The sequence below is a fragment of the Panthera pardus genome, unplaced genomic scaffold, assembly GCF_024362965.1.
Source record: "Panthera pardus isolate Hobbes unplaced genomic scaffold, ASM2436296v1 HiC_scaffold_13, whole genome shotgun sequence".
Taxonomy (NCBI): Eukaryota; Metazoa; Chordata; class Mammalia; order Carnivora; family Felidae; genus Panthera; species Panthera pardus.
The window spans coordinates 73,309,255-73,332,441 of record NW_026526688.1 but is presented as its reverse complement, the minus strand read 5'-3'; the positions used below and the strand labels follow the sequence as shown (position 1 = coordinate 73,332,441).

Genomic DNA, 23,187 nt, shown 5'->3' with positions numbered 1-23,187 from the left:
AATCATGGGGGAGCCAACTGTATATTTTAATTTATTTTTTAAATACCAAGTGAAAAAAAAAACAAAACACAGGTGAAATAGAAGACGTACAAAACTGTCTACCGGAGGGAAGTAAAGAGCAAGCAGGTCACCCTGTATAGCTAGGCACTTTGTGCCCTGCAGAGGGCGTCCCAGCTTGGGAGTGAATGAGAGCTGAAATCCAGTTTGCAGCCTCCCTGGCAAGTCATGTGCCCTGGTGTAAAGCTCCATCTGCTGGAGGAAGGGGCACCTGTTCCTAATTCACATAACAGGCACTTCGTAAAGGCTTGAAGTTAATCAGAAGTGAATTCAAATTCTGTCCCACTACAGGGCAGGGGGTACCAATTACAAAGGCTACAACATAACCGTATCTCCTGGAGTTGTATGAAGTGAAGGCCTTCTCTATTTCCTTCTAGCTCCATAACCTTGGGCATGTTGTTTGACCTATCTGAGTGGCAGTTTCCTCAGCTATATGATTGCAATATCAACATATTTCATTTGTAGGTGGTTGCAGAATGAAATAAAATCCTTGTAAATTTCTGAAATACAAATTTAAAAATACAATAGCATTTTTACATTTAACTTCATAATGAAGACTTGGGAAAATACTCAGTGGAAATATTTGCCCTTTCACCATGGTACCCTTACCAGAATGCAAATGGGGAAATACATCAATAGAGTGATTTTGAAATCTTACCTGATGGATTATTTTCTAGTTTTACATTGATGACACTTATCTTTTATAAACTATTTGGCATTTAAAAAAATCTACAAGTGAAAAAGAATGGTCGGGGGTAAAATCAGACTTTGCACAAGGATTCATTCAGTCCAATTCGGACCATACCTCTAATTCAGAATAAGAACCATATATTGGCAATATGTCGGTGTGAGGGAAGAGAAGAATGAATCATTACAGGTGAAATTCTATTCAATTTTGACTTCATTTTAAAATCACAACATTCTGACTGAATAAGTTACCTACTAAAAACTTTCAGTACATGTTTGTACTAACGTTATAACTAAAAGATTTGAGTTTCGTTAATTTCAACTTTAAAGGAGTAAGTGGAAGCTACAAAATGCTACCTGTATTAGGATTCATCTTGAAGAATTTTCCATCAGACAAAAGGAAATATGACAGCTGTCCATTCTTTCCCGAGTCTCTGTCAATTGCTGTAATTTTGCCTATTACCCCTTGGGGAACAGGGCTCTCCTCGACTTTCAAAAACAACACATCATGCAAGAAGGTAGGGGAATTGTCATTCTCATCCAGGACATGAACAATTACTGAAGTGCTCACATTTTGCGACAATCTGTCCTCCGGGATCCAGGCAAACACTCTAAAATTATATATCTGTGTGGATTCATAGTCAAGCTGTCGCCGCAAATAAATCCAACCTGTGTGAGGGCGGATGCCAAACATAGCAGAGTCCGCGCTGGGTTCCAGCGAGTACAGGAGCTGCAAGCTTGCGCCCTGTGGCCCAAGTGGGTAGGCGTGTATTTGCAGTATTTGGGTCATCAGTGAGACAGACTCACTAACTTCCACTTGATAGACCAAGTTTGCAAATGTCAAAGACGGGCTCTGTTCTTGCTCTTCGATCACAACTGTCAGCACTAACAGGGATGCCTGAGGAGGAACGCCCAGGTCCTGGGCCATGAGAGTTAGTGTGCACTTCTGGGGCGTCCCACTTCCCAGACTCTCATTGAGGTACACCACACCAAGCCCCGAGTCAATGGAAAAGATGCTTGGATTCTGGCTTGCAATGGTGTATCGGATGAATCCATTCTGCCCACTGTCTTTGTCTTGTGCACGGGCAAGGTACAAGGCTGTGCCAGGCAGTGTGGTCTGGGATATTTTAACCTCATCAGAGGCTTTGGGAAATACTGGATGGTTGTCATTGACATCGATTACAGTTATGTTGACCTCTGTACTGCCGTAAGCAGGGGAGCCGCCGAGCTGCGCCTGCACCGTGAGCACAACCACGGGCTGGGTTTCGTGATCCAGAGGCTTCTGGGTTCGAATGACACCCAGCCACGGGTGAATAGAGAACTTTCTGTCCAGATCACCAGAGGAGATTCTGTAAGAAACTGGCTCTGAGGAATCTGGGAAAAAGAAGGTGGGGAGTGTGGGGGCAGAGAAAGAGAAAACAATCACCATATGCCAAAAGAATGCACCTACTGGAAATACTGAAAACTGAAAGCATTAATCTATACTACATCCACAGAAAACACTATGCAATGTGTTACCTCTTCCTCAGCTCCCCAACGTCTCCTGGAAAGTGGATACATGGTAAAGATGTATTAGTGGACAAAGGTAATGTCCAATGGACAAGGAGCAAGCCCCAGGTTTCACTCTCTGCCTTTCAGTAGTTTTGCATTAAGTAAAAGAGAAAGATATTCAGAAAATAATTTGGATGCCTATTTTACATAGTTGGGGAAGACAGGTTAAGTTTATGCTTGATGCTTCTCTATATCTACCTAGGAATGGCAAATAACCCCAAAAGACAGTAAGGGAAGGGAAAGAGGACAGAGAAGAAATGGACTGTAACCAGGACAAGATCTTTAGATAGGCAATTCACTTCAGGAATCTACCCTGCAGAGAAACCTCTATAAGTCATACATGGACATTTGCATGAATATTGCAAGGACTAGCAAAAAATGATTGTAAATCATTCAAATTAATAGCAAAACATGTTTATATCTAAGTGAAAGGACTATGCAATCTTTTTTTAAATTAAAACAGAATGATGTCCAGTTACTTGGAAAACTGTCCTCCATCTATAAAGTGGGGAGGAAAGGATAATTGTAAAACAAAAAATGTAGTAGGACGTATTTTCATAAAAAAGTTTAAAAGTGTGTGTGTGTGTGTGTGTGTGTGTGTGTGTGTGTGTGCGCACGACCGCACATGTGTCTATTTGGAGGACTGGGTTATAGATACATGCTTTCTATGTTATAATCATTCTGTATTGTTTTAAACTTCTAAAAGTATTTATTACCTTTTTGATTAGGGAAAATTTTAGGATAGAAATAATGTTGAAAGAACAAAGAGCGAGTCACAGATTGTGTGGTCTCCATTCTTCTTGCATGGAGGGAGGAAAAGATTCATTCAAGATTGCACAGCCTAAGAAAACACAAGAAATGATTCCAATAATGGATTTTAACAGGGCATAAGAAGTACTTACTCAAGGACTCTTTTGCTTTCACTGTTCCCACAGGACTGTCTTCAAGTACATCTTCATAAACTGAGAAAGTATACTTAGGCCTTTCAAATTCAGCAGGTGCCAGCATTGTCTGAAGAATGTGTATGGTGATGTCAGCATTAATGACAGATGTGAGCCCGCCACCGTCTCGAGCACAGACCATCAACAGAAGTGTAGTGGATTCCAAATGACTAAGAGTTGATGTTAAGTAAATAATTCCTGGGTAGGGGAAGGGAAGAATTGAAAAACAGGGAACATGAAATAAATACTGATGAGCCAATCTGCTAACTCTACTGTGATAGTTAATTTTATGTCAACTTGACTGGGCCATGGGGTGCCCAAACATCTGGTCAAACATTATGCTGCATATTTCTGTGATGGCGTTTTGGAGGAGATTAATGTTTAAATGGGTAGACTAATTCCAGCAGGTTGCCCTCCCTGATGTGGATGGGCCTCGTGCAACCAGTTGAAGGCCTAAATACAACAGAAAGGCTGACACTTCCCTGAGTAAGGGCAATTCCTCATGCCTGACTCCCTTTGAGCTGAGACTGTTTTGCTTTGTTTTGTTTTGTTTTGTTTTCCTGCCTTCAGAATTATACTGAAACCTCAGTTCTTTCTAAGTCTTGAGACAGCCAGTCGTCAGACTGGAACTACATCATCGGTTCTCCTGGGTCTCCAGTTTACCAACCCACTTGCAGATCTGGGGACTTATTTGCCTCCATAATTACATGAGCTAGTTCCTTGTAACAAGTCTCTTTATATCTATCTATCTATCTATCTATCTATCTATCTATCTATCTATCTCTCCTACTGGTTCTGTTTCTCTAGAGAATCCTAATAGCTCTATCTTCCAATACAAGAATTTGAGCATATTTGCAAAATGATGTCCGAATTCTGTCAGGTAAGCAATATTTTTCTAGAGCTTAAACATTACACATCTTGGAAGTACATCAATTCACCAGTAAACAGAAACTGTGTCACCTTTGTTAGGACTTACAACCATATCACCAGCCCAGGATGATGGGATAGTCGAGTATGATCCCATAATCCAATGTAATCTCAGCTAATGCAGGACTGTAAAATGATCACAATCTGCCCAGGCTTCAGGATCCTAACTCTACAGAATGAAACTAAAATTTCACCTTCTGAAGTATTTGATATGTGACCTCAACTAATGTAGGGAAGCTCTCTTGTTCAATTGGCTTTATTCTATCTTTGCTGGTGAGAAGATATAATGTTGATAGCTATGGGTAAGAAAACTTAAATAAATGCTAAAACCATAGGGACAAGACTGGCAAGTTGGGCTTATATAAATAGTGTGTGTGAGAGGAGAACCTATGAATGGTTAAGTTGGGGAAGGATCCAGTAATGCTGAGAAAACCAATTATTTAATATTATTAACACCACCCTTTTGCATGCTAGTTTGAAAACATGAAAATGGATATAACCAGCTTCAGAAATAAACATGTTAGGTTTTTAAAAAAATTTTAATGTTTATTTATTTATTTTGAGAGAGAATGAGTGCAAGTGGGGGAGGGACAGAGAGAGAGGGAGAGAGAGAATCCCAAGCAAATTCCTCACCATCAGCATGGAGCCTGACATCGGGCTCAATCCCAAGAACCGTGAGAGCATGACAGGAGCCAAAACCAACAGTCAGCTAGCTACTCAAACGACTGAGCCACTCAGATGCCCGAACATATCAGGTTTTTTTAAAGAAAGAAAAAAACATGCAAACTTATTACATAAATTTACATACAGATACATGTAGGTGGACTTGGTGGAATCTATCACAATACAGTCAATTGGCTGTAAGTGTAAGTTAAATGAAGGAATAGTGTGGTTTTCGCCAGTTTGTGAGAGGCTGGTGAAAGCATCTGAATTGTCAGCTTCCTAGGCATTAAAAAAAAAAAAAATGACACCCATTCATTCTTTTTCTTTTTAAAAAAAAATTTTTAATGTTTATTTATTTTTGAGAGACAGACAGAGTGTGAGTAGGGGAGGGGCAGAGAGAGAGGAAGACACAGAATCTGAAGCAGGCTTCAGGCTCTGAGCTGTCAGCACAGAGCCTGATGTGGGGCTTGAACTCACGAATCTTGAGATCATGACCTGAGGTGAAGTCAGACGCTTAACCAACTGAGCCACCCAGGTGCCCCGAGTTTCTTTCTTTTTTAAGTCAAAATCTGTCCTCTCACAACTCCAGTTTCTTGTTTTTATTTGTACTAGAAGTTTAATATGTTTTGTATCTCTTTAACAGAGCACATCATCAATAACCAAAGTCAAATATCTTTCCTGACAACTTCCCCATTTTCCATAACAGTTCCTTACCTAACATGATTTTAAGTCCTTTCACTCATGGCTGGTTCATTTCTCCTGAACATGCTCCAAGTTGATTGGTGAACACATAGTTGCAGATACAATATATTACAAAAAAGAGTATAAACACTCCTTATTAGAATACTTATAAAATATTAATGTAACCAAGTATTCTTACACCAGCTATAGCAGCCATAGTAAAATTAGGTTCATACTGACTCCACCAAAGCACTCAATACTTACCACATATATTTCTAAGTCAGATTCTTCCCATCTGTTATTGATGAGCTTTAAAAATTATTATGAAAATTTATGGTTGGTTAAAAAATAAAAGCTCAAATAATACAGAAGTGTCTGTCTACAGAAGAAAACGAAAAGTCTCTCTAAGCCCCCAATCATCCTTGTTCCCTGGGTATATATTCTTCCACAGTTGACTCAATTCCGATTACAGAGAAATTTTTGAAGGCCTCATTGTGCACTCTAGATGATTATGACAATTAAAGGATTAACATCTGCCTCAACTATACTTGGTCCTCCTGATTCCAGATGACTCCTTCTGAACCATTTTTCATACTTGTATTAGAACAGTCTTCCTAAAATCCAAGTCTAGACATGTCGGTGCCTCCCCAGGTTTTCAGGGTGAAGTTCAAGTGCCTTATCTAAATAAACCAAGCTGCTGGTAAATGAACCCTTTTCACCTCGGTAGCCCATCTCACCACTCTCTGTACAGTACTTTTGCCCTAAGCACAGTGAAATACCTATAATTTCCAGGATAGATCTTGCTCTTTTCCATTTAGATTACTGCATCCTCCTCTTCATCTTTTCTGACTTCCAGTCACATTTTAAAGCACAGCTCAAGTCTCACCTGGTGGAGCTGACTTTCATATACCCTCCATTTTGCTTGAGATCTACCTTCTATGATCCTACAGTGGCCTTGTACACATGTTTATCATAAATTTAATGCGTATTTTAATTAGTATTTTTAAATCTTTCTTATTCAGTCATGAGTTCATTAATTTACTTGATGATTTATAAATAAAATCAAAAGACAACATTTTGAAACAACGATTTAGTATCCCAATAATAAATGAAGAGTTCTGCAACAAAGGGGAAAAATACAAGTAAAACAAAAGTGAGGTCAGCAGTAGAGAAGGACAGATAGTTTATTTTATTTTATTTTTAATGTTTATTTTTGAGAGAGAGAGAGAGAGAGAGCACGCGAGTGAGCGCATGAGCAGAGGAAACAGAGACAGAGGGAGACACAGAGTCCAAAGCAGGCTCCAGGCTCTGAGCTATCAGCACAGTACCTGATGGTGGGCTCGTAACAGCTCAGAGCCCTATGTGGGCTCGAACTTCTGGACCGCGAGATCAGGACCAGAGCCGCAGTTGGACGCTTAACTGGCTGAGCCACCCAGGTGCCCCAGGACAGATAGTTTAAATAAGAAAGAAAGGCACGTGAGTAAATATGATAATGTTCAAACTGAATTAAAAAAAAACACAGAAATGTGAAAGGAAAACAACTGCCTCTTGTTTTTACTCTAATGTTTGTTACAAACTTTTTAAGTGATGAGACTCAGGGATAATAAATGATGTGGTTTTATTGTATACTGTTCAAAAGCACTTAGGCATTATGTATCAATCTGTAAACAATTCATATTCAGTAACCTAGAAGCCTGCCCTCTGCTCACAGAAGTGCATAGAAAGAAATGGAGAGGATGTCTTTTGCAATATCACAAGTGACTTTACTATCCATCAAGAAGAGAATGAATGGGGGTTCTGGGGAGGATGGCAGAGTAGGAGGACCCTAGGCTCACCTTGTCCCATGGATACAACTAGATAACGCTCACATCGGTGTAAATAACCCAGAAAATGACCTAAAGCCTGGGAGAACAAGCTCTACAACTAAATGGAGGGAGGGGGCCACGTCGAAGAGGATAGGAAGGGCTGAGGCAGGGTCTAGAAGTAACTGGACTCAGGGGCTGTCTTCAGGACAGGACAGTGCCTGTAAGGAGTAGGGAAAGAAAAGAGACCCCCACATGGGGGAACCCACATGGGGAGGACAATCCCCATAACATTTGGTTTTGAAAACCAGAGGAGGCCAAGTCTGCATTCTTACAACCGAGACTTAAAACTTGGAATTTTAAAAAAAATCAGCAGGCTCTGGGAGAGCTGGGAGGGTGAGAGGAAACTGAATCCTCACCCTTAAAGAGACAGCATAAGGAAAGAATGAATGGTTCAATACAATGTGTATATTAATACAATAGAATATTAGTGTAGCATCTAAAAAATATATATACATGTTTTCATGTAGAAAGATTTTACATGCTACATTTTATATGGAAAAAAATTGTAAAAATCAATCTATAGTATCAATTCACTGTGTTAAAAAAAATTCGTACTGCATAAATATTTTTAAAATATTCTCCACTGTGAAAAATCCATGAAGTACTGCTGAGAATGTTAGATTACAGAGCAATATGTAAAATATAACCATAAACACTAACACATACTTTATATGTACCGCACCCCCCCACACACGCACAGAGAAAAATATGCATGTTGGAAAACATGGAAGGATCTGAACAACTATAAAGAGAGAATATCTTCTATGGGTTGAGACTATGGCACAGCTCATTACCTGCTTCTTACCTTCCTATAGTTTTTATTTTTTTTTAATGTTTTTTATTATTTACTTTTGAGAGAAAGAGACAGAGTGTGAGTAGAGGAGGGACAGAGAGAGAGAGAGGGAGACACAGAATCTGAAGCTGACTCAAGGCTCTGAGCTGTCAGCACAGAGCGCGACGTGGGGCTCGAACCCACAAACTGCGAGATCATGACCTGAGCTGAAGTCGGTCGCTCAACCAACTGAGCCACTCAGGTGCCCCTTACATTCCTATGGCTTTAATGAGCATATGTGCTATGGACTTGTGTCCCCTAAATATTAATATGTTGAAGTCCTAATCCCCAATATGACTGCATTTGGAGTAGTAATTAAGGTTAAATCAGGTCATAGGGGTGGAGCCTGATCTTATAGGACTGGAGAGAATTCTCTCTCCAGCATGTTAGAATAATGAGAGGAGGCAACTGTCTACAAGCCAGAAGACCTCTCAACAGGAATTAAGTCCACTTAGCACAACACTCCCAGGGTGATTTTCCTTAAATACCACCATGACGGTCTAAGGCTCAAAATCCTTGTGTCATTCCTTATTCCCTACAAAAATCAAGTTTGAACTTCTCCGTCATGCTTTTAAAGTGCTTCATAAGTGACCTCACTCAGTGTAGCTTTCTGTCATTCTGTAGCCCATCTCTCCAGACATGATGATCTCCTACTGCCATAAATATGTAACAAGTATGGCGATGAAAACAGCTCATGGGGTGCAATCATAGAGCCACTTTTTTTCTCTTATTCAAATTTATTTCATATGGCTCACTGTTCTTCCCCTGCATCTAAGTGAAAATTAAGGAGGCTCCTATAATTTCCACAGTCACTGTCAACCCGTTAAAATTCTTTCTTTTGTTCCATACAAATTGCAGTAAATTATTTGTTCTAGTTTTGTGAAAAATGCTGTTGGGGTCTTGATAGGAATTGCATCAAATCTATAGGTTGCTTTGGGTACTACGGACATTTGACAATATTAATTCTTCCAATCCATGAGCATGGAATACCTTTCCATTTGTTTGTGTCATCTTCAGTTTCCTTCATTAGTATCCAACCATTTTTAGGGTACAAGTCTTTTTACCTCCTTGGTTAAGTTTATTCCTAGGTATTTCATTCTTTGTTAGTTTAAGTCACAAAACCGTCTCAATTTAATAATTTGAATATGAAGGTCCATTAATAATCAAAACTCAAAACTGGATTCAAATTTCAGGCGGGACACAGGCTGCAAGTCAGAAGTAATTTCCCCATCTAGCTCTTCTCCCTCATCTTGCTAACAGTGTGAGTTCCTGACCATCTAGGATGGAAGGAAGGGGAAAAGAGGGAAGGAGAGAGGAGCAGGAACATTCTGACTTGACAGGCACTATTGGGGTGGCACTCTTTGGCTGGGCAGCTGTTTAAAAGCCACTTTCTCTTATGGATGCTGTCATTGTTTTTTTGGAGAAAGCTTCAAACCTCCAATCTGAAGCTGCCTTAACCGAGGTGAGCACATCTCTCTTTAGACAGGTCACTTTACTGCTTGCTTCTTTGATGCCTACAAAGCTAGAAATGTTCAAAACTCCTCCTGCTGGCCCTTTCTGGGCAGCATCTGAAATGATTCTACACCCAGGTTGTCGGCTCTCTCCCTCACAAATGACCCACATCCAGGAGAGACCATTAAGTACTCTTTGCCCCTATAAACTCCTAGAGTTTGTCTCCATTCGGAAACCTCTTCTTTTATTTTTTTAAATTTTTTAAAGTTTATTTTTGAGAGAGAGAGAGAGAGCGTGCATGGGGGAGGTGCAGAGAGAGAGGGAGACACAGAATCCAAGGCAGGCTCCAGGCTCTGAGCTGTCAGCACAGAGCCTGACGTGGGGCTCGAACTCATGAACTGTGAGATCATGACCTGAGCCAAAGTTGGATGCTTAACTGACTGAGCCACCCAGGTGCCCTGGAAACCTCTTCTTTATTCCATTGTTAGACACTCCCTCTTTAGATTTCTTTTTTTTTTTTTTTTTTTTAACGTTTACTTATTTTTGAGACGGAGAGAGACAGAGAGAGACAGAGCATGAACGGGGGAGGGGCAGAGAGAGAGAGGGAGACACAGAATCAGAAGCAGGCTCCAGGCTCTGAGCCATCAGCCCAGAGCCCGACGCGGGGCTCGAACTCACGGACCACGAGATCGTGACCTGAGCTGAAGTCCGACGCCCAACCAACTTAGCCACCCAGGCGCCCCTAGATTTCTGATGTGAGAGTCTGACTTGAGTCTGCTAGCACCAAACTGAAGGAACACATACTAAGTTCTCTAAGTGGTCAGTAAGGTGTAGGTGTCTCACCGGAGGAGAACTCACAAGTCAAGAGCAGTTCTCTGCAAACTATCAACTCTCTATCCACCTTTATTACCTTTGACGATGTGAGTGAAATTCAGAATAATAAAATTTGTTTCCAGAGATCTCCTTTATAAATCTTACATTAAGTCTAGTATCCTCACTCAATGGGGAATTTACTATATCTCTATCTCTATATATATCTCAGCCCAAAGATATTATGTATTTTTGACAGAGAGAGAGAGACAGAGCATGAACGGGGGAGGGGCAGAGAGAGAGGGAGACACAGAATCCGAAGCAGGCTCCAGGCTCCTAGCAGTCAGCATAGAGCCCGACACGGGGCTCGAACTCACGGACCGTGAGATCATGACCTGAGCTGAAGTCAGATGCTTGACCGACTGAGCCACCCAGGCGCCCCCCAAACCTACATTTTAATTTCTGGTTGCAAATGTTTACTAATTCCCATCTTAATGTCTTCATGTATATTGTTTGCTTCTCCTGAATCACTATTCATTCTTCCCTCTTGCTTGACCAAATGTGAGCTATCCTGTGAGATTCATCTCAAGTTCTATGGTCCTTAATCCCTTTCTTGAATACTCTAGATTTTCCAGAGCTTTCTTCTGAGGGCCTACACTCTTTACAGTCATTACTGTGATCGATACATGGAGTTTGCCCTTAACATTTTGATTGCATGGAGGCTAATGCTAAATTACCATAAAGGGATGATGGGACTATAGGGCCTGTAAACTTGATTGTCCCTGAAGTATGAAAGTGTTTTTTCAAAAATATGATAACCCAAAAGGTAGCTGATGAGTCCAGGAAAAGCAGAAAAAAGAGAGGCAAATAATAGGTACACATCCAGGTCCAGGCCACAGAAAGGAAGAGATACTATTAGCAAATAGACTTTCCTATTTTTTTTTTTTTCAGACTTTTCATTTCACTCTCAATGAAAAGCAGAGGAAAGCACAGTGCTGTTAAGTCAGCAAGCTGTCATATTTTTGTTCTACTGGCAAGGGTGGCTTTATTATGGGAAAGATCCATCAGGTTATTTAAACCCTGGTACCCCTAAACATTAAGATTATTTCATTCTCCATTTTTTTAGTGTTTACTTATTTTTTTAAAAACAGTTTTAATGTTTATTCTTTTTTTTTTTTGAGAGAGACAGAGAGAGAACGAGAAGGGGAGGGGCAGAGAGAGAGGGAGACACAGAATCCGAAGCAGGCTCCAGGCTCTGAGCTGTCAGCACAGAGTCCGACGCGGGGCTTGAACTCACAAACCGTGAGATCATGACCTGAGCCGAAGTCGGACGCTTAACCGACCGAGCCACCCAGGCGCCCCTCTCATTCTCTTCTTTAAAAATCAGTGCCCATTTATAAACTTTTTAAGATACGATTTTGTTTTTTCCACGGTCTGTCCCAACAGAAAAGTTAGGCTGGACATGAAGCCTCCAGTGTTCAGTTCCTATGATGTTATGGTTTCTACTACAGCCTGATAGTTGAATTGGCACTCGGTTTGATGCATCAGTAGAATGAGCTTGCTTCATGTAAGTCTGATGATAAGGGGAGGAGGAGGAGGAGAAGTGGTAGTTGATAGAAGGAACAAGCACAGAGATGAAAAGAGTTATTGGAGCTGAGGCCACAGCAGAAAGCAGAGCAGATCATGAAAGCCCCGGTAGACCATAACAAAGATCTGGCCTTCAGCCAAAGAGCCATGGAAAGTCACTAGAATATTTAAGGCAGGGGAGTAAAATGACCAAATATGTCTTTATATTTGAACAAAGGCTATTTTATGTCTCTACGTATGAATTTTATTAGGCCTCTTTTGAGCAGTTACTATTTATTTTTACCTTCAAAGCCAATCTTGCATAGTGAAGCAATTCGTATTAAAGACCAGGAAGAAGCTAGTGAGTTTCTTTGAACTAATGCTGACCACTTATTAGGATTAAGTTTGTCCTTCTACATACTGAATGTTTCAAAACATTCACTTTTTTTAGCACTTGAATATAAAGAGGCTCAAGAAAACCCATTTACATGAATCCAACAATTTTATTTTTTATTATTTTTTTATATTATTTATTTTTGAGAGAGAGAGTGCAATGCGCACGGGGGTGGGGGGAGAACATCTGAATCAGGCCCCTACACTGACAAAAGCGAGCCCGATGCGAGGCTCAAACTCATGAACCCCAAGATCATGACCTAGCCAAAGTCAGATGCTTAACTGACTGAGCCACCTGGCACCCCTTGAATCCAACAATTTTAAATAAATGGAGGTGTATATTAAAAGGGAGGGCCAACAGTTAATTATATACAGCTCTATAACATATATTACTTATAAATATGCATATATATGTAATAAATAACAAAACGGTCAATAAAATGAATGTCTCTTTTTGCCTATGTTTTCAGCTTAGAATTTATGGCATTGTATTTTCATATTTTAAAGTACAGAATTACTTAGCTCTCTTTTTTCATGACACTTGCAAATTATTATTAACCAGCAGTGCAGGAGACAAACTTTAACTTTAAAAAAATAGACATTGAGGGGCGTCTGGGTGGCTCAGTCTGTTGAGCGTCTGACTTCAGCTCAGGTCATGATCCCACAATTTGTGGGTTCGAGCCCTGCATTGAGCTCTGTGCTGACAGCTCAGAGCCTAGAGCCTGCTTCAGATTCTGTGTCTCCCTCTCTCTCTGCCCTCCCCGGCTTGCACTCTATCTGTGTCTCTGTCTCTCAAAAATAAAGAAACTTTTAAAAAAATTTAAAAAAACCAGACATTGATTCATTTACTGGATATTAATGAGCACTGGTTATTTTATGCTTGAATTATCCAGTGCTTGGATTTGTACTTACCAATTATAATGTGCAATGTTTGTCTATGTTCTTTACCTTGTCACTTCTTATTTAAATAGAGGAAAGTGTTGGGATGAAATATTTTAATTGATAGACTAATTAAAGAACTTAAAGACAAAGGTCCTCTCTTAATTAAAATCTAATATACATATAATTCTGTTAATGAAGCAATACTGACTGTCATTACCCAATCTCCTGAAACAGATGAGATCCTCAACCAAGGTGGTCATTCATAGTTAGAAAATAAGCTGGGGGGGTCATTGCTAAACTTGTAAGGTATGAGATAGCTAAAAACGAAAACAAGCACAAAATCATGACCATTACCAAACATGGAGTCTGCAAGTGTAGTTTTCCCAAAAACAGAGACAAACCAAAAACTATGGGATGTCAATACCAATTTCTTATTGGTCATTAGTATTTATGATGTCTTCCCTATATTCACTTTGTGAGAATATAGAAACTTATTCAGTGAATAGGTGACATTATACTATTTATTTCACACACACTGGGGTTACTAAATTGTAGTGGCTGAAAGGCATGGAACGGACTGAAAATTTTGTCTCATATCGACAATATAAGGATTTTTAAGGAAAACATACCCATTTTAGAAGATGTCACGGAATTCTATGCATTCAGTTGACAAGAGCAAATAAATCAAGAGGTAATTTGGCATTTCAAATAGACTTATACAAGAAGTCACAGCGAGAGATCATATTCCTATCTTATTTAGTTGAGACAATGAAACTTATATTTATCTTAGCTTTGAGTTTAGTTTAAAAGGGGGATAAAAGGCATAATAATGGAAAGAGCCTTGAAATGTAAGTCTGAGAAGTAAATTCAAGTGTCAGGTTTGTGACTACGTCCCTCAGCAAGTCGCTAAGACTCTTAAGGTCTTTATTCTCTTAATTTGCAGATGGGCACAAAAGCCTCTGTTTTGCTTATGCCATAAGTTGATGTAAGGCTTATATAGGCAATGTACAGAAAAGATATTAAAAGGTGTTATCATCTGAGACAGACCAAAACGGGAACCGATGATGGGTCCAAGAGAGGGTTTACATGCAATTCTGCCATATACCAACTGTGTATCCTCAGGCAAGTCACTGAACCCCTTTCAGCCTCAATTTCTTCCTCTGCTAAATAAATAAGGGAGCTGAATCAGGAAGTCTCTTCCATCCCCAACCAGTCTGTGATCTTATACTAGAAAAATTAATAGGAAAACTCTCCAATGTGCTTTTGTTTCCCACAAAAGAAACACACACTGATTTGGTGTTCGTGATTAATTTTAGTCTCTGTCTTGCAAATAAAAGGAAGTCATTTTTTTTAGCATGGGTAGGTTCACATCCCTTATGAAATGAGATGTGGTTTTCATTTATTAGCTACACATCAGAATGTTCTAAATGTAGGAAAGTGGCAATCATGAAGAATTATGAGAATCATTACATGATATGAAATGTGAGCCTAACACTCACATTAGAAAAAGATTTGCCCTTGAAATAAAGAAAAGCAGAGTCTGTGTTACATTACTTACAGTCTATATTAAAATCCACACACCCTGTACAAACAAAAGATTGCAACCAAACACAGAGACATGGCTGCCTTTGTGTGGCAGTTTCAGTCTCTCAGTTACCCTTTTAATTACTTGTTCTTCTGTAATGCTAAACTAGGATTTTGTATACACCACAACTAAACATAGAACAGACAATAGGCAGGGCAACATAAGCTTTTGTTGTAAGCTCTATGAGAACAAGAATTTTCATCTCTCTCACTCACCAATGTATCCCAAATACTTAAAACAGTGCCTAGCACATAATAGGTATTGAATAAATATGTCTTTTTTTAATTTTTTTTTTTTTTTTGGAAATGTTTACTTATTTTGAGAGAAAGAGAAAATTCGGGCACATGCAAGTGGGGGAGGGGCAGAGAGAGAGAGAGACAGAGAGAGAGAGAGAGAGAGAGAGAGAGAGAGAATCCCAAGCAGGCCTCACACTGTCACCACAGAGCCTGATACCAGGCTTGAACTCATGAACCATGAGATCATGAGCTGAGCCAAAACCAAGAGCCGGAAGTTTAACCGAGGGAGCCACCCAGGCACCCCATGAATAAATATGTCTTGGGAGGATGAACTTACTTCCATTTTCTGCCTTGAACAGATGAGCTACACTCTTTAGAACTTTAACTGACTTTTCTTTACATCATTGACTTGCTTCTATAAAAAGAGGTAAACCTGAAGAATTTAACCGAAGGTAACCCTAGCAAAGAGGCCGTTGGACTGCTGTAAACGAGCAACACAAATGTTTTCAGTCTGACACCTTAAAATAATCTGAATTAGCAGTAACGTTTGCTTCAGTGTAAGGTTACTAAATAAACAGGACAAACACAAAAGCTAAAGCACTACTCTTTTCATGCTACTAAAGAGAACACTTCAAACAATGTAGGAAAAAAATCTACATACAATTCATTAAATGGGATTAAAGACATAAAAAGAGCTATTAATAAATATGACTCTTGTGTTTCCTTCTTTTAAAACTCAAAACAGTGTGGTCTGACTCGTGCCCACATCAAAGGAACCCAGCTAACGGAGAGTAAGAGAAATGAAGGCTCAGCTCACTATCTCTCTCCTGGTGCCGAAGCACGTTTTACAAAAATGTGCTTTGAACCAACAACAAACTTAGAAAACCAGAAACAGAACAGGAAGATAAACCCACAAGAGAAAACAGCCATGACATCACCACATCCCCTTCCAGTTTTCTCCAAAACATTTTTCTTACCAGATGAACACAGAAAGTCAAAGAGCTCTATTTTTAAAGCATGAGTCTTGGTTGTGGTACAAACAGATCAATGGAAAACCTCTTTTCTTCAGAAAAACATGAGCCTATAGCACAAAGCGTGGAAGCTTATAAAATAGCATGTCTGATAGAGGAAGCATCAACCATGAGCAAATGAATGGATGTCTAAGAGAGATTTTTAGAGTGATTCAGGAAGAGGTGACAATGTAGAAATTAGCTCATCAATTTTCCAACTCTTTCTCATATAATGCAAAACTATACAGCTAGCCATCTATATAAGTATGTAATGCTATATATAACTACATATAAATACAAATATATTTAGTATAGTTAGCATATACATCTAGAAAAGTGCTAGCTAGCACAGAGAGATTGGAAAGAATTTGGATTGGAGGCCACAGCATTACCTACCACACTGTGATGGGGAAAGAGGATTTTTTTTTTTTAACTTTTTTTAACGTTTATTTATTTTTGAGACAGAGAGAGACAGAGCATGAACAGGGGAGGGGCAGAGAGAGAGGGAGACACAGAATCGAAAGCAGGCTCCAGGCTCCGAGCCATCAGCCCAGAGCCCGACGCGGGGCTCGAACTCACGGACCGTGAGATCGTGACCTGAGCCGAAGTCGGACGCCTAACCGACTGAGCCACCCAGGCGCCCCGGGGAAATTGGATTTTAAGCAAAGTTTTGCCTTGTGTTATCAATGACACTCCCTTGAAGTTTCTTAAGAATATGTAATCAGGATTTAAATAAATCACTTTTCAGTGATTTTTAGATGTCATTTATTCATTCATTCTACAAATATATATTGATAGAAGCAATCCCTTGACCCTGTATTTAAACTGGCAGCTTCTGTAAAGACAGACCTAATGGCAAAAGCAAGAAAGTCCAACTTTTTATAGGTTACAACCAAAAAACAGATGCAGAAGCGGAAAACCATATTCCAACACAGATCCTTGTTCCACTTTTTAAGGACACTGACAATTAAATTAGCTTTTATGGCATGGCCTAGAAGCCTAACTATTATGTACAGTATAGAAAATGTATTCAGAGTTGCGGTCACCCAACAGATGAACTTGAATTCGGCTGTTCAAATTAAAGACTGCCTGTTCACTAAGCAACTTTTCCCCTTAGCTAGTTGTGATGCTGTTTAATTCTCTTCTAAAGGTTAAAGTAAAGCATTACCAGGCCTCATGAATTTCTCATGAATTGTGATTAAGTGCAACCCAATTCTAAGCACTGTTAGAAAAACATCTTCAACCTAAATGAACCGGCATCAAAACTGCCAACAATAATAACCCAAGGCTACTTCCATTACGAATTTGGTCTTTGCTTTATAAAAAAAAATACCATGATACTTCCCTAGATAATGACCCACGTAAAGCGTTCTCCTTGATTAACAATGGCATTTGTCTTATAGCCTGTGCCAGGAATGGAAGCCTGTGGCTTACTGAAGCCAGTGCAGCAACAAGAGATCTCTTCTAAAAACAGAACACAGTACAGCTCATTCTTCAAGACCTTCCAGGAGAAACTAGACGAGGAGTATGTTGATGTCTTTTAAAAACAATCTACTAAATGTTTTTAGATCCTGTGCCCTGATTACTGGCTGACCTATATATTTTTGGCAATGCTAGTGTCCTAGAGGGCCTGACAATTTGACAAGCAGTTCAGATGAATTTTGAAAAAGCCAAGATAAGCAATTTCCCAAAGGAAAAAAAAAAAAAGGTATTTTCTTCTGATCTTTGAAATGTTAAAGGATCCATGTCAGTGTATTATTTTGAGCGAGGAAAGTTCTACCTTATTAAGGCTGCCATTGTAGGGGCACCTGGGTGGCTCAGTCGGTTAAGCATCCAACTTCGGCTCAGGTCACAATCTCACAGTTTGTGAGTTCGAGCCCCGTGTCAGGCTCTGTGCTCTCAGTTCAGAGCCTGGTGGTTGCTTCAGATTCTGTGTCTCCCTCTCTCTCTGCCCCTCCCTCACTCATGCTCTGTCTCTCTCTGTCTCTCAAGAAATGAATAAATGTTAAAAAATATATATATTAAAAAAAAAAAAGAGACTGCCATTGTAAAAAACAACTACTCCCTCAGCCAGTCACACACACCGGATGCAAGTACACCTTCCAAACAAGAATTAATGACTCTCCCCTTACCAGGCCTGGGTGAGAAGCCAAGCTCACTTGGTAGATGATTTCCTGTGTAAATTACTGTTTGTTGCTAATGAATCTGGTTGTTGCAAAGGGGATTGTGAAGCTCCAATAAAGACCATCTACAGAAAATGCCTACTGTAGCACCTGACATTACCATCATCACAACGGAAACATATTCTACTCATGCTCCGGTCAGGTGCTTTAAGAAGAAATATAAACTCGGGGCGCCTGGGTGGCTCAGTCAGTTAAGTGTCCAACTCTTTGATTTCGGCTCAGGTCATGATCTCACAATTCCTGAGATTGAGCCCTGCGTCAGGCTCTGCCCTGACAGTGCAGAGCCTGCTTGGGATTCTCTCTTTCCTTCTCTCTCTACTCCCCTCTGCTGCTTGCTCGCTCTCTCTCAAAATAAATAAATGAACATTAAAAAAAAGAAGAGGAAATGTAATCTCAAAGAGATATCTGCACTTCCATGAGCACTGAAGTACTGTTCACAACAGCCAAGTTGTGGAAACAACCTAAATGTCTATCCATAGATGGATGGATAAAGAAAATGTGGGTATATGCGTACGATGGAATATCATTCAGTCTTGAAACAGAAGGAAATCCTGCAATATGCAAAAACATGGATGAGCCCGGAAGACATTATGTTGAGTGAACGAAGCCAGTAACAGAAGCACAAATACTGCATTATTCCACTTACACGAGGTCTCTAAAATAGTCAGAGTCATAAAATCAAAGAGTGGAATGGTGGTTGCAAGAGGTTAGCAAGGAAGGAGAAGTGGGAAATTGCTACTCCATGGGCATAAAGTTTCAGTGAAGCAAGATGAGTAAGTTCTAGAGATTTGCGATATGCTGTGCCTAGAGTCAACAACAATAATGCATTGTATACTTAAAAGTCTGTTAAGAGGGCAGAACCCATGTTAAGTGTTCTTACTACAATAAGGTAAGATTAAATTTAAAAAATATAAAAGAAGGAAAAATGTAAAAGAAAAAAACGGGGTTTTTTTTGTTTGTTTTTGTTTTTTTGCTGCATCATTTCAGGACCAGAATATCTCTACTATCTGAGAAGTATTACAATGTAATACAGTGTACTTGAAATTTCCTATTTTCTTGTAATCAAATATTTCAAACATTACTTTAACAATAAACCATTAAGAAGGGAATGATAACCTCCTGTATTTTGATTATTTCTAGAAGATTCAGTTTACACACTGTACTTGTCTGGCAGGTGCAATTACCATATTAGAGAACTAAATGGAGCTTTAGGTACCATTTTAACAACATGGAAGCTAAGACCCAAAGATACTAGGGAATGCCAGGCCTAGAAGAAGAAAGGGATCTACTTTGGATGTCCATGTAATGCTCTTTGTACTAATATTATCTGTTAATACACTGAAATGATGGAAATCATCCATACATGGCAAGATCATATGAACAGAGTAAATGAACATTTGCAAAATAAATACTATTGGCCAGCTGTTTCTCATAATTGACTACCTTTAATACTCAGAAAACCTTGCCACATAGGGATTAAGAGCACTACTTTTAAATTTTTTTTCTAATGTTTATTTTATTTTTGAGAGAAACAGAGCGTGAATGGGGGAGGGGCAGAGAGAGGAGACACAGGATCAGAAGCAGGCTCCAGGCTCTGAGCTGTCAGCACAGAGCCCAACATGGGGCTTGAACTCATGAACTGTGAGATCACGACCTGAGCCGAAGTCAGCACTTACCTGACTGAGCCACCCATGCACCCCAAGAGCACTTCTTTTAAAGTAAAGAGACTGAGGCCAAGAAAGATCATAAGACCAGTAGGAAACAAGGCTTGAACTCCCACCCAGGTCTCATCTAACCACGAAGTCTCAGATCTTTACAATATACCTTACTGCCTTCTGGAAGGTGAAATGAGCCCTGCAGCATCCCTGCTAATAAAAAATCACTTTTGCCAACTTTCTGGCTGTTACGCAGAAGCTACTGATTTCAGAGGAAAACCGTTCCAAGATCACATACCCGTAGTGGAGTCAATGGTGAAAAGGGACGACAGGTCTCCGGGAATGAGTTCATAAGTCACTGTTCCATATATCCCAGAATCTCTGTCAGTGGCAAGAACATTGATGATCTCGGTGCCTGGCTGGGTCTGGCCGCTAATGCTCATCACGTAGGTTGATGGGTTAAAGACAGGTGCGTTATCATTCACATCCTCTATTTCCACACGGACAAAAGCTTGGGCGCTTAGTCCACCCTGTTGGATAAATGAGAAGTGATTACAAATGGATTTCTCCTGAACACTGAGATGCAGAATAATTGACAGAGATCCTAGAAAAGAATTTTAAAACAAAGAAGTTCATTCATTTTACTTTTAACCTTGAGATATGAGTTCACGGGTAAGAGCATGGTATCAGTACTTTAGCACTGACTCTTAAAGATGAATGAGAGTACCACTTAAAACTCTTAGGAGGCAATAATTTCAGACTATAGTTCAAAGATATTCAAGGCAAGTTTTCTTGATGTCCAAAGAGGGAAAAAAACAAAACAAAACACTTTTACCCCTAGGATAAATCTTAACTGCTAAAGAGGATGGGTAAGGAAATATTGGAGGAAGACGTAATTTTAGAAAAGATCGTCAGCGGAAGTCTCACTTAGAAGGTACCATGTGAGTAAAGACTGACCTATATGAGGGAGCTTGACTTCAGTAATCTGAAGGAAAGAGCAAGTGCAAAGGCCCTGAGGCAGGAGTACAATGTACATCCCAGGCCTGTTCAGGGAACAGCAAGGAAGCCAGCAGGGTGATGTCAGCATGGCAAGGGGCAGGTCATGGAGGCCTCTGTGGGCCGCTGAAAGGAGGATTTATTGGAGGGTTTTGAGCAGAGGAGTAGTTTGAATTGACTTAGATTTTAACTGTCACTCTAGGTGTAGCATTCAGAATAAACTGAGGGGCAGCAAGGGTGGAAGGAAGGAGACCAGTTAGGAGGTGATTAGAATCAAGTCTGGAGTGGATGGTGGCAGTGAAGGTACTTGTCCCAAATATCTGGGGTCAGATTTGCTTTGGAATTCTGGATTTTTCATGTTTTAGAAAGGTAATAGAGTGCATAGCATAGTAGAGGAATAGATCCCATCCCTTTTATTTTGTGTTGCCTCCAAGTAAAAATCAGGAAAAGGGGAGAGAATACAATAGAAGAAAACAATCCTTTGCAATTTTTACTTTTCTAAAGCAAAACATGTGTTCCTACTTTAAAGCACCATTTTCCATTTCTGTCTGGTACATTTTGATACTTTCATCTTTGACAAAAATCCTTAGGAAATCACAAAGCCTGGACTTTCTCGCTCACTTTTCCTTCTCTCTCACCCTCTCCCTCCCCCTCTCCCTTCCCATCTCTCCCGCCCCCTCCCTCTCCCACTGTTCAGGGATACACTGAGCAAAGAGGAAAGAGGATTCTGACAAAAAAAGAAGATTTGGCACAGGAGACAAAGAGGCCAGTGGAAGAAGCACCGGCCTAGGGTGAGGGAGGGCAGAAAGAGAGTACTGTTTGGGGTGAGGTTGACAACAAACCTGGAAATGGCTCTCATGCTCTGAGGTCCCAAGTGCCCTAGACATTGGCGACTCAAAAACAATTGGGAAGTACACCTTCAAAGATAGAGTGGTTTTCCATGTTCTAAGTGGAATAAAGTGCCCGGGCCATGCCAGTTACCAACTAGAATAGGAGAAATGAGGGCTGGCTAAGGTTACGACCCAGTGAAAACAAGGGAAGTGCCCTTGACCCGTATTGCTGGACAGACAGGGCTGTGTCTGCAGCAGCCCCGGATGAACTGTGGGTCCACAGTGGAGGGTGACGGATGGTGAACAGACAGTCCTGCATGGCACCTGACAGAGACCCTGCTGTTTCTCCAACTTGGCCTCCTTCTCCATTCTGCTTAACTTTAACCTTTCCCTTCCCCTTCCTTTTATATTTCTCCTGGGATTCTGGAAGTCACCTCAGTGTGAGTGCAGGATAAGAAAGCGCGTGAGAGAAGGTGATGAGAAAGTGGGGAAGATAGGCGAAATGACAATCTCTCCACCTTGGGATCCTTGCAAAGATGTTAATTCCTAGGCTGTCCATGACGATCCTAAATCAGGCAATGCTACCAAAAACAAGTAAAATGATAGACAAACCAACTGAAAAACTGATTCTCATAAAACAATGAATCTTTCTACAGGAAAATTATTATAGATATCAGGTTTCCTGTTTTAGGAATTCAATTTTTATCTACTGAATTCATCAGTGGGGGTGCTTTTCTCTTACAATAACCAGGGTGAATATATGTTCAGTGCGCTCTGTATATATTTTCTCCTTCACTTGTTCTAATCTCCCTTTTTAAAGATTTTGATGGTTTCTCTCATTTTTATAGATAAGCAAACCAAAGCACTGAGAAACCAAGTGACTTGCCCAAGGTAAATGAGACTGTGAATTGCAGATCTGGAACGGGACTAGAGATTCATTTATCCCCCAAACCCCTGGTGACTTCTTTTAAATTAGACTTTTTAAAGAATTGTGGTAGGGGCGCCTGGGTGGCGCAGTCGGTTAAGCGTCCGACTTCAGCCAGGTCACGATCTCGCGGTCCGTGAGTTCCAGCCCCGCGTCAGGCTCTGGGCTGATGGCTCGGAGCCTGGAGCCTGTTTCCGATTCTGTGTCTCCCTCTCTCTCTGCCCCTCCCCCGTTCATGCTCTGTCTCTCTCTGTCCCAAAAATAAATTAAAAAAAAAAAAAAAAACGTTGAAAGAAAAAAAAATTTAAAGAATTGTGGTATAAATTCTACCTTTTAAAACACTATGCTAAGGGCAATGCCAACCATGGACTTAGTCTTAGCAGAAAAAAGACAGAGTCCCTGTTTATAATCTATGCGACAAACACTGTATAACAGGGTTTATGCCACAGTGGAACAATCT

At 40.2% G+C, this 23,187-nt stretch overlaps 1 protein-coding gene across 1 annotated transcript in view; it reads right to left on the bottom strand.

Moving 5' to 3' along the window:
* Positions 1–23,187, bottom strand: part of DCHS2 (dachsous cadherin-related 2) — a 242,405-nt gene that overhangs the window by 87,446 nt on the left and 131,772 nt on the right. The window contains exons 3-5 of the mRNA XM_019441220.2: positions 20,275–20,506; positions 3,198–3,434; positions 1,102–2,118 (exon numbers count right to left, since the gene is read on the bottom strand). Of these exons, the coding sequence (XP_019296765.2) occupies positions 1,102–2,118; positions 3,198–3,434; positions 20,275–20,506 (1,486 nt within the window). The remainder of the gene's footprint in view (positions 1–1,101; positions 2,119–3,197; positions 3,435–20,274; positions 20,507–23,187) is intronic.